The following is a 13,001-nucleotide window of genomic DNA, read 5'->3' on the forward strand; positions in this document are numbered from 1 at the left end:
TCTCTCACTAAGTAATGAATCCATGGAATTCTTTACTGTTGAGGTGGATTGTTAAAAACATTTAAGACCAAGGTAGACACATGTTTTAGGAATAATAAAGGAAAAAATAAAGACAGGAAAATGGGGCTGAGGATTATCACTTCAACCATGATCTCACTGAGTGGCAGATCAGACCTCAAGGGCTGACTGGCCTGCTTTTGCTCCTACGTCTTGTGGTTTTCACCCATCAACTCTAGGGTGTCTGCTTTTGCTCTCACTGCGCCAGGCGAAAGAAACATGATATTTAAAACTCTAGCCATCTCTTTGCAGTCTCCTTGGCTTAAAGGGGTATTTTTCTTTTAAATTTCAGTCCACACCAAAACATAAAGGAAATAAAAAAAGAAGTGGTCTTTAAATACACATTTGAAAAGGCTGCCAAATTATGGGTTATTTTCTCAAGAAGAAGCCTTATGTCAAGTTCTGAATGTGTGTTTGTTGCTAGTCAGTTGGAGAGCCCGGTATTTATTGTTGCACTTTCCTATTGGCACAGCTGTCTCCAGCATTTTTCTCTTTCTGTCCACCAATAATCTGGTACTCTTGTATCAAACTTGTATCATGTGGTTATGTTGTAACAGCTGTACACTCACCAACTGATGGGAGCCACTGCGTTTCTTGGATAGCTGCGGCGAGCTGCTATATTGGCTGGACACTTGCTTTCGGACTTCAGCTGCCACAGTCCTGCAAAGAAAATGACAATTTGTTTGAATGAATTTCATAACATGAGAATCTGCAAACTGCAAGTTCAAAACTGAGTGAGCTAACAAGGGCAGAGCTCTCCAGGACGATAATTAAAAGTTCTGACATAAACTCACAGCAACCATAATAGCTCTTTGTGAAGCTTTCTCCCTGCTTTGCTAGTTTGGCCATTTAACATAGCATTGCTTAAAAACGTCTACAGAAGCCCAGTCTTGAGGAATAGGGCAGTGATTATCTTTCTCTAAATGGAATATCATGTTGTACTGAGAAAGTGCAGTAGAAGTACTCTTCACTTTTCCCTTCCCGAGACTCTGACCAAAACAACGTTATGAGAGCCACAAACACTGGCATAGAACAACCAGGCCAAACGGCCTGATCTGCATTGTGAATTCTATGTCCTAAGTGCAACAAATCGCAGCACAGGCAAAAAAAAACCCAATTAATCAAACACTTATTTAAACATTAAGATAATATCCAAATCAATGATATGCAAGGTTAAGGTCATAATTTACATTAAAAACAACGACGGAGGAGGACCAAAAAATATAATTTAGTGGATAACTGTCTATTTGGCTATAGATCTGCATCATGCCCAGTCAATACATTAAAGATTCAGCCAGCACTTCAAATGGATCAAAAAATTAACAAGGGCTTAACACAGTTCGACAAATGGCTAATAAAATGCATACTTGCTAATTACTTATTAAATAAATTACTTTGAATCAGGAAACACCATGAAAATGAGAGCCAGGTTTTAGCACCAAAGCAAAACTCAAAGTCAAATGCTTCTTTGGCATTTCTACTCTGTGCTGTGTTGTGTTGTGTCTCCTTTTCAGTTACTTGTCAACTTTCCATAATCTGTGCTGGATCTGGCCCAGATCCAAGGACAGTTCTGCGGTATCGCCTCGAAGGAGGCTCAGCTGGTTCATTTCCAATCCAGTCTCAGGCCTGGTTACAATGTCTTTAGAATCTTTTATATGCAGTTGTGAAGAGCCAAAGTCTGTACTTGATACAATTTCTCACCTGTGTCAGAACGTTATCATATTATAGTGTGTTTTTCCAATGTTTCCTTCTCAAGAAATGGCTTAAATTTGCTGCATAATACATAGGTGCCAGCAACTCTGCAGTATCATATAACCAGGTAGTTATTCTTTCACATTTAAGCCTTAGAGTGCCAACATTTTGTAAATACCACAACTAAACTTCAAGCAATCTTTACAGAAAATCAACTCTCATGCTTTCTGACAGGCCTCAGCAATAGGGCGAGGCAAGCTATTTTCTACAACAGTATTTTAAACATTATAAGAATACTCCACAAGTTTAGTCATACTAATCATGTTACATGTAGTGCAAGATTATTCTGATAATGACTTCAATAAGGATAGAGTTCCTTTCCTCAGTTGATTTGATCTGTTCCAGATCCATCTCCTTACATCGATCGTCCATCTTAAGGGGAGATGGTGGGACAGTGGTAATGCCACAGAACCAGTAATCCAGAGACTGAAGCTCTGTGGAAACTGGTTCAAATCCTACCATGTGTGGAATTTAAAATCAATTAATAAATCTGGAAGTAAAAAGCTATTTTCACTAAATATGACCATGAAACTATGTTCAATTGTTGTAAAAACCCAACTGGTTCACTAATGTCCTTTAGGCAAGGAAACTGCCATCCTCACCTTATAAAAACCAAAAGAACTGTGGATGCTGTAAATCAGGAACAAAAACAAAGTTGCTGGAGAAGCTCAGCAGGTCTGGCAGCATCCGTGAAGGAGAAAACAGAGTTAACGTTTCGGGTCTGGTGACCCTTCATCAGTTCTGAGGAAGGGTCACCGGGCCTGAAACGTTAACTCTGTTTTCTCCTTCACAGATGCTGTCAGACCTGCTGAGCTTCGCCAGCAACTTTGTTTTTGTGCCAGCCTTACCTTGTCTTGCCTGCATGTGACTCCAGACTCTCACAATGTGGTTGACTCTTAAATGTCCAAGCAATTCATTCAAGCTCAGATTAAAGAAAGGAGTCAGCAATAATGTAAGAGAGTTGGCTGTTCAGCCTATCAAGCCAATGCTGGTTCTCAGTGCAATACAATCTATCACATTCTCTTGCTCAAGCCACATACCTTTGCAAGTTTATTTCCTTTCAAAACTCATTCATCATCTCTGCTTCCACCACCCCTGCAGGTGACGAGTTCTAGTTCATTATTACTTACAGGGTAAAGTTTCTGTGTCACATTTCCACCTCCCCATACATTTCACACAAAACCTTAAACTTCTGCCCCATAGCTCATCTACTGTTGGCTAATGAGAAATCTTTCTTTATTATTATCAGAACCTATCTTAATGTTGCACACTTCTGTCAAATCTTCTTTGTGCTAAAGAGAACATTCCTTAACTGTGTCTGAGTGCCCAAGCATACATTTGTGTTTACGTGGGGCAGCATGGTGGCTCAGTGGCTAGCACTGAAGTCTCATAGTGCCAGGGACATGGGTTTGATTCTAGCACTGGGTGACTGTGTGGAGTTTGCACATTCTTCCTGCGTCTGTGTGGATTTCCTCCAGGTGCTCCGGTTTCCTCCCATTGTTCAAAGATGTGCTGGTTACGTGGATTGGCCGTTGGAAATGAAGGGTTACGGGGATAGAATGGGGATGAGAGTCTGGGTAGGATGCTCTTCAGAGGTTCAGTGTGTACTCGACGGACCAAAGGGCCTGCTTCCAACCTGTAGGGATTTTATCGTTCTATGACTGTCAGTGGAACACATTAGCCAATGTTTTGAACACTTCCACTTTTCATGAAGGTTGTAACTTGCCTATTCAACATCTGAAAAACAGCTCTACTTTCAATTAATGGGCTGGACTTTTACTTTAAAAACCGTCAAGGAGCAGAAATATGACCATTTCCAAACTGAAGAGCAAAGGTGACAATAAGATTGATTTGATATCAATTTCAAGTTCAAAGGTTGAAGGCACATTCCCATCTCTTTGGCAGCTTGTTATATAAAAGACAACCACAGCATTTCCTGTCAGCCCACATGAGACCATCAGAGAAACATCAGCCAATCATTAGCTATAATTGCTGACTGGCTAATAAAAAAACACACTAACTGCACACATATAGCTGGGAAGGTTCAACTCATGTGTTGTGCACAAGTTCTAGTTATTTGCATGCAACAAATCTGTGGCCCAGAAAGGAAGCCTTAGAGGCTGATAATTAATACTAGGAGCACATGTATACAGAATCACGGTTTCAACACCACCCCCCTTCCAAATATTAAGGGTAAGCCAGGCATTCAGAATATAAATAAACAGCCCAGTTAGTTCAAAGTCCACCAGGACAGCTTCCTCAAAGAAACAGCTATCACAAACTACTTAAACTACTTACTATAGTTATCACAAACTACTTAATGTAAGAAGAATCTCTATCAAATGAAATTGTCTCAGCTGCGATCAAAGTCACAAGTCACACATCACCAAGTTTAGTCCAAGAGGATTTTTTGGAATCACAAGCTTTCATAGCACTGTTTCTTTGTCAGGTGAACTTGGTGTCGTGTGACTTTTGACATTGTTCACCCCACCTCCACTTTATCTGTGATGACAGTGCAGTTCTAATTTGAGAAAAAAAAACTCTTGGGAGAATGTTGATAACACAGTGTGGAGCTGGAGGAACACAACAGGTCAGGCAGCATCAGAGGAGCAAGAAAGCTGATGTTTCGGGTCAGGACCCTTCTTCAGAAATGGTCAACTCCACACTGTGCTATCTCTAACTCCAGCATCGGCAGTTCTTACTATATCTCTTGGAAGAAGGTTTCCACTTTAAAACCTGCAATCTGAAAAAAACATATTCTATCCTGTAAATTAAGTTTTGAAAGTTGGGAACATCAAAACCTATGTTATCTATGTAACCTATTAATCTGTGTTGTTATCACAGCTTCAGTCACAAAGGGAAACATTTAGAATTTGATTAATCTTTGGACAACACAATGCGTCCTTCTAAATGTATAAGAATTCAAAACTTCTGAAAGAAGAGGAGACTATCAGGACACCAGGTCAGACACCAATAGTAAGAAGCTAACAATTATCTTCTTTGCTTGCTGGAACAATGGATTAATTGAAATTTACACAGCAGCCATTTTGCTTTGGTTGTGATTACTCAGACTTTGGGCCACTACCTTTTGAGAACTCCAAACTCACTCACTCACACTCTCTCTCAGAGTTCAGAATTCATAGCAGGGAGGTAGAAAAGACAAACCAGGAAAATGACCGTTGTATTCAGCCAAACTACAAAGGGGCACAACTTGCAGTGCTGTGAAAGCCAAATAAAAGAGACTTCACTCCTCTCCAGAACCTTTTCTCCTTAGTCTATGTTTGGGAGAAACAAGTAATTAAATGACTGCAAAGGCAATTACATTGATGAATTCTGAGTTCAAGTTGTCAGCTCCTCACCTCAAGAAAGAAATATAATCCTAATCTAGTCATTCACCATGATCCTGCTGAATGAAGGAGCAGGTTCGAGGGGCCAAATAGCAGTGTCCTGTTCCTGTCTCTTGCAGTGTCATTATAGCATCTTTGACCAAGCTTATTTTTAATATTTGTACACACAATTCAGCAAATAATGATCATTTTTTCCAAAAATAGAAAGAACTGAAGAAACTCAGCAGGTCAGGCAGTAAACGTGCAAAGAAAATCTGTGTTTTCTCTCCACAAATGCTGTCAGGCCTGCTGAGCTTCTTCGGCTCCGTTTGTGTTTCAGATTTCCAGCATCTGAAGTTCTACATTTTATTTTATGACTTTCACTTTTTACCGAATAATTTGCAGTAGTAGTTATGTAGTAACCTAACCTTTACATTATCTAAAGGGTAAATTTTTACTTCTGGTTCTTTAAAGGGAGCTCAACAAACAAGGCAAATTTACATTTCATGCATTTGATAAGGTTCCCCATGGAAGGCTCATTCAGAAGGTCAGGAGGAATGGGATACAGGGGAACTTAGCTGCTTGGATACAGAATTGGCTGGCCAACAGAAGACAGCGTGTGGTAGTAGAAGGAAAATATTCTGCCTGGAAGTCAGTGGTGAGTGGGGTTCCACAGGGCTCTGTCCTTGGGCCTCTACTGTTTGTAATTTTTATTAATGACTTGGACGAGGGAATTGAAGGATGGGTCAGCAAGTTTGCAGACGACACAAAGGTCGGAGGTGTCGTTGACAGTGTAGAGGGCTGTTGTAGGCTGCAGCGGGACATTGACAGGATGCAGAGATGGGCTGAGAGGTGGCAGATGGAGTTCAACCTGGATAAATGCGAGGTGATGCATTTTGGAAGGTCGAATTTGAAAGCTGAGTACAGGATTAAGGATAGGATTCTTGGCAGCGTGGAGGAACAGAGGGATCTTGGTGTGCAGATACATAGATCCCTTAAAATGGCCACCCAAGTGGACAGGGTTGTTAAGAAAGCATATGGTGTTTTGGCTTTCATTAACAGGGGGATTGATTTCAAGAGTCGTGAGATCTTGTTGCAGCTCTATAAAACTTTGGTTAGACCGCACTTGGAATACTGCGTCCAGTTCTGGGCGCCCTATTATAGGAAAGATGTGGATGCTTTGGAGAGGGTTCAGAGGAGGTTTACCAGGATGCTGCCTGGACTGGAGGGCTTATCTTATGAAGAGAGGTTGACTGAGCTCGGTCTCTTTTCATTGGAGAAAAGGAGGAGGAGAGGGGACCTAATTGAGGTATACAAGATAATGAGAGGCATAGATAGAGTCGATAGCCAGAGACTATTTCCCAGGGCAGAAATGGCTAGCACGAGGGGTCATAGTTTTAAGCTGGTTGGTGGAAAGTATAGAGGGGATGTCAGAGGCAGGTTCTTTACGCAGAGAGTTGTGAGAGCATGGAATGCGTTGCCAGCAGCAGTTGTGGAAGCAAGGTCATTGGGGTCATTTAAGAGACTGCTGGACATGCATATGGTCACAGAAATTTGAGGGTGCATCCATGAGGATCAATGGTCGGCACAACATTGTGGGCTGAAGGGCCTGTTCTGTGCTGTACTGTTCTATGTTCTATGTTCTATGCCATCTCTGAGGACATGCCCAGTGTGGTCATAGCATTTCACAGAAGCTGGTTACCACAATATCACAGACAACTGGCCTCACCACTTCCATACATGCCCAGTGTTGATTTTAAGAATTAGAACATAGAACATAACAGTACAGTACAGGCCCTTCGGCCCTCGATGTTGTGCCGACCTGTCATACCGATCTCAAGCCCATCTAACCTACACTATTCCAGGTACTTCCATATGCTTGTCCAATGACGACTTCATGAAGCTTATTATTTTTTTCCCCTCTTTTTCATTCTTTTTATTTACTTAATAAATGCTCACTTCTTTTTTGTCTTTCATTAGTACTCAATAAAATGTTCATATTTAAGCAAATTGCAGTTGACAAACTGTCTCAACTTCATTTTACCGAATCCAAAAAGAACTGCTTGGATGTAATCTGTGGTCCAAAACAGAGTGTAAGATTATCACACATATAAAGAATGATAAGAGCATCTGCCATCATTGGTAGGTAGATTGTAAGTCCAATTTTGGTGGGAAACCATGGAGATAAGTTTTCAGGTGGGATGAGATCAAAACAAGCTAATGTACTACAGGATTACAACTTTTATCTAAGACATCCAAAACACAAAAGTAGGGAAGTCCATACGAATTGTAGAAAGAGATTTGAGATAGTGGAAAGAGAGAGAGACAAGTACTGCACCTCAAGCAAGAAAAATGTTACCTTTATTATTCGCTGTACTGAAGGCAAGTGGGAGCTCACATTCAGTTTAAAGAGGGCAAATTTCTGAGGTAAGGCTGGAAAATACACCTTACTTTGATTAGAGAGAGGAATCTCCAGGGTAACACACACTGTCTAATGCAGTTTAGTGGCTCTTCATTGTACTTATTTTGTGCAGTAGCCTTTTATAAGAACTCTATTAAATGCCTTTTGAAAATTCAATTACACTACAACTGTTGGCTCCACTTTCTCCCCACCCTGCTTGTGACATCATCAAAAAAAATCGAATAAATTTATCAAAGATGATTTCCCTTTCACAAAACTATATTGATTCTACCTGACTGTATTATAATTTCCTAAATGTCTCGTTGCTGCTTCCCGAATGAGGACATTTATCCTCAAGGCCCTCCATGGACTCATGCCACCTCAATTCAGCATTATTTTTTCAGCCATGCATCAGAACTTCTGACAAAAGGTCATCAACATCAATTGTCAACTACCTGTTCTCTCCACAGATGCTGCCTGACATATAGAATTTTTCTTGCTCTCAGATGTGCAACTGGGGACGATTGAAAGGATAAAACTGGTGATTTGATGAGGGCACAAAATAGTGTCTCCGAGTTTGGAAAGTGGTTGGATGAATAATTAAAAACGCATGACAGCGGTTTTGAATTTGACTTTCGTGCCACCTCTTTCCCACTTTTTAATAACTCCATAACTGGTAATATTATCTCTCAAACAATAAGATCCATTGAAGAAACCTCAATAATGATGACAGAACACCAGAGATGTTTACATATCCATGATACTCCATTCATCAAAATGCCCCATGGTAAAATAGTCTTCTCCCATTCATTGCCTTGATTCATCCAAGATCAATGGCAAATGATGAAGTGTGGAGGATCTCACTCAACAAAGAATAGTTTTGTTAGGATTGAAGAACTGGGATGAAAATGAAAAAGTACGGTGCTAACTGATTCAGCCACCACACAGGTCCCAAATGAAAAGTGATCCAGTCAAATGTTTGTGCTTATCAGCTGAATATAAAAGAAGTTACTCTGGAGGTTTGGGAGACATTGAAATGAGACAGCAGGTGTGAACATGATACCCAATGGAGACTGAGGGTTCAGGAATTCAAATCCAGTTCAACAGGAAATAGATGATAAGGCTTAGAAAAGAAACAAAACACTGGGTAATAAATGCTTTACTCTATAAAAAGCATACTGAAGCTAGGCTATTTCTACGACATGTTCCAGTGTTTGAAAACCACCAGTTTTGCATAACGACTTAGTATTTAGCAAGTTCAACTGTTCCACCTCATTCTACTCGTCTGCAATTATGTAAATTAGAGGTGGACCAAAAAGATTTTAAAGGGTCACCCAATGTTAGTGCCTAGGGGTTATTCCAACTGTCATTTTAATCCACAGAACCATGTGTAATTAGTTGCTGTATAACTGATGTTGTATTTTGAGCACTAACTGATGCGGCTTTGTTAGTGATGATGGACTGTGCTACCAGGTTCAATGGGGCAGCTTCCATTGAACAAAAAGCATAATTTTACCCAAAACGCTCATCATGAACAATTAGCATTAAAAAAGAAATAATTATAGAGAATTATCAATCTGAAGGAGTCAAAGAATACACCAAGCAGCTATGCAAGACACTTTTGATTTTGCAACGCTTTCAAGGTTATTTTCCCTTTCCTCCTTAAGTGGCCAGTTCTTCCTGGGGTTCAGCTCCAAAAGCACTCTTTCATACTCCTCCCAAGTGCTATTTCACATTTAAGTCCTTATTTTGTATGAATCAGCATCAACACTGACATTGCAATAATTTTAAACATTTTAGTCGGGCTGAATCATTAAAAACGCATGACAGCGGTTTTGAATTTGACTTTCGTGCCACCTCTTTCCCACTTTTTAATAACTGCAGAACTGGTAATATTATCTCTCAAACAATAAGATCCATTGAAGAAACCTCAATAATGATGACAGAACACCAGAGATGTTTACATATCCATGATACTCCATTCATCAATTTTCTGATCGACAACATGAGAAAAAACTGCTCAATTAAACACCTACTCATTTACCCTCCTAATGTGCCTGTCGCTCATTAGCCCTTTCATAGCATCATGATGATTCCACTAAATCCAGTAAAAAAAATTCAAGCAATTTTAAAAGGACTACCAAAAGAAGTATGCATGCTCTTCCCAGATAGCAAAGAGGATTGTCAAAGGATACAGTAGGATATAGACAGATTGGACATTTGGGCAGAGAAACAGCAAATGGAGTTTAATCCAGGCAAATGTGAGGTGATGCGAATTGGAAGATCAAATTCAGGTGGGAATCATGCTATAAATAGCAAAACCCTTGAACATATTGATACAGAGAGAGATTTAGGATGCACAGGTCCACAGATCCCTGAAAATGGCAACACAGATGGGCAACATGATCAAGGATGCATACATCATTGAACACAGAACAATACAGCGCAGAACAGGCCCTTCAGCCCTCGATGCTGCGCCGACCTGTGAACTAATCTAAGCCCCTCCCCCTACACTATCCCATCATTATCCATATGCTTGTCCAAGGACTGTTTAAATGCCCCTAATGTGGCTGAGTTAACTACATTGGCAGGCAGGGCGTTCCACGCCCTACCACGCTCTGAGCAAAGAACCTGTCTCTGACATCTGTCTTAAATCTATCACCCCTCAATTTGTAGCTACACCCCCTTGTACAAATTGAAGTCATCATCCTCAGAAAAAGACTCTCACTGTCCACCCTATCTAATCCTCTGATCATCTTCTATGTCTCTATTAAATCCCCTCTTAGCCTCCTTCTCGCCAATGAGAACAGACCCAGGTCCCTCAGCCTTTCTTCATAGGGCCTGCGCTCCAGACCAGGCAACATCCTGGTAAATCTCCTCTGCATCTTTTCCAATGCTTCCGCATCCTTCCTGTAATGGAGTGACCAGAACTGCACGCAATATTCCAAATGAGGCCGCACTAGCGTTTTTTACAGTTGCAGCATGACATCACGGCTCGGAACTCAATCCCTCTACCAATAAAGCCTAACACACCGTAAGCCTTCTTAACAGCACTATCAACCTGGGTGGCAACTTTCTGGGAACTATGTACATGGTCACCAAGATCACTCTGCACATCCACACTACCAAGAATCTTTCCTTTGACCTGGTATTCTGCCTTCCTATTATTCCTCCCAAAGTGAATCACCTCACATTTATCCATATTAAACTCCATTTTCCACCTTTCAGCCCAATTCTGCAGTTTATCCAAGTCTCCCTGCAACCTGCAACATTCTTCCACACTGTCCACCACTCCACCGACTTTAGTGTCATCTGCAAACTTACTAACCCATCCACCTATGCCTGCGTCCAAGTCATTTATAAAAATGACAAACAGCAGTGGTCCCAAAACAGATCCTTGAGGCACACTACTAGTGACTTGACTCCAGGCTGAATATTTTCCATCAACCACCACTCGTTGCCTTCTTACAGAAAGCAAGTTTCTAATCCAAACTGCTAAATCTCCCTCAATCCCGTGCCTCTGTATTTTCTCCAATAGCCTACCATGTGGAACCTTATCAAAGGCTTTACTGAAGTCCATGGACACCACGTCAACTGCCCTTCCCTCATCCACACGCTTGGTCACCTTCTCAAAAAAACTCAATGAGGTTTGTGAGACATGACCTGCCCTTGATGAATTCATGCTGACTATCTCCAACCAAATTGTTGCTTGCTAGATGATTATACATCCTATCTCCTATAATCCTTTCCAAAATGTTTCCTACAACAGACGTAAGGCTCACAAGTCTATAATTACCCGGGTCATCCCTACTGCCCTTCTTGAACAAGGGCACAACATTTGCAATCCTTTAGTCCTCTGGTACTAAACCTGTAGACAATGGGGACTCAAAGAGCAAGGCCAAAGGCTCTGCCACCTCCTCCCTAGCTTCCCAGACAATGCTCGGAAAAATCCCATCTGGCCCAGGGGGTTTATCTACCTTCACACCTTCTAGAATTGATAACACCTCCTCCTTACTAACCTTAATCCTTTCAATTCTAGTAGCCCATAACTCAGTCATCTCCTCTACAATATTCTCCTGTTCCTCAGTGAAAACAGATGAGAAACAATCATTTAGCACCTCTCCAATCTCCACGGGGTCCACACACAACTTCCCACTTCTGTCTTTGAGTGGCCCCATTCCTACCCTAGTCTCCTCTTATTCCTCACATACCTATAGAAAGCTTTAGGGTTCACATTTATTCTAACTGCCAATGTCTGCTCATGTCCCCTCCTAGCTCTTCTTAACTCTCTCTTTAAATCCTTCCTAGCTAATCTGTAACTCTCCATTGCTTCATCTGAACCATCTCGTCTCATAAGTCTCCGTCTTGCGCTCAACAAGAGATACAATTTCTTTAGTAAATCACGGTTCCCTTATCTTATCACTTCCTCCCTGCCTGACAGGGAGGCACCTATCAAGGACACGCAATATCTGTTCCTTAAACCAGCTCCACATTTCAATTGTCCCCATCCCCTGCATTTCCCGAACCCATTCTATGCCTCCTAAGTCTTGCCTAATTTTATTATAATTGCCCTTCCCCCGTCTATAACTCTTGCCCTGCGGCATGTTCCTATCCCTTTCTATTGCTAAAGTAAACATAACCGAATTATGGTCACTCTCTCCAAAGTGCTCACCTACCACTAAATCAAACACCTGGCCTGGTTCATTACCAAGTACCAGATCCAGTGTGGCCTCCCCTCTTATCGGCCCTTCGACATACTGAGTCAGGAAACTCTCCTGCACACATTGGACAAAAACTGATCCATCCGACGTACTAGAGTTATAGCACTTCCAGTCAATGTTAGGGAAGTTAAAGTCTCCCATAATGACCACGCTGTTTCTTTCACTCCTGCCCAGAATAGTTTTGCCGATCCTCTCCTCCACATCCCTGGAACTTTGCGGGGGCCTATAAAAAACTCCCAGCAGTGTGACCTCTCCTCTCCCGTTTCTGACCTCAGCCCACACCACCTCGGTAGACAAGTCCTCATCAAAAGTTCTTTCAGCCACCGTTATACTGTCCTTGACTAACAAGGACACACCTCGCCCTCTTTTACCACCTTCCCTGACCTTAATGAAAGATCTAAACCCTGGAACCTGCAACATCCATTCCTGACCCTGCTCTATCCATGTCATGCATTCATGCAATCATGCAATCATGCTTGCATTCATAGGCTCGAGCTTGGAATATTAATGATGGGGAAGTTATGCTGCAGCTGTACAAAACATTAGTTAACCATATTTGGAATACTACATGTAGTTGTACACAACCAAAAGGATGTGGATGCTTTGGAGAAGATGCAAGGAAGGTTTGCTAGGATATTACCTGGTCTGGAGGGTTTCAGTTATGAGGAGAGATTGATTAACTCAAATTGTTTTCACTAAAAAGTAGTAGGCTGAGGGGTGACCTGTTACAGATCTACAAAACTG

The 13,001-nt window shown here is 41.4% G+C and overlaps 1 protein-coding gene across 5 annotated transcripts in view; it reads right to left on the minus strand.

Annotated features, from left to right (window-relative positions):
* Positions 1 to 13,001, minus strand: part of LOC125447376 (dedicator of cytokinesis protein 7-like) — a 157,660-nt gene that overhangs the window by 115,764 nt on the left and 28,895 nt on the right. For all 5 annotated transcript variants that reach the window (XM_048521700.2, XM_048521699.2, XM_059640021.1 and 2 more), the window contains exon 2: positions 627 to 717. In XM_048521700.2, the coding sequence (XP_048377657.1) occupies positions 627 to 717 (91 nt within the window). The remainder of the gene's footprint in view (positions 1 to 626; positions 718 to 13,001) is intronic.

The sequence above is a fragment of the Stegostoma tigrinum genome, chromosome 35 (assembly GCF_030684315.1).
Source record: "Stegostoma tigrinum isolate sSteTig4 chromosome 35, sSteTig4.hap1, whole genome shotgun sequence".
NCBI lineage: Eukaryota > Metazoa > Chordata > Chondrichthyes > Orectolobiformes > Stegostomatidae > Stegostoma > Stegostoma tigrinum.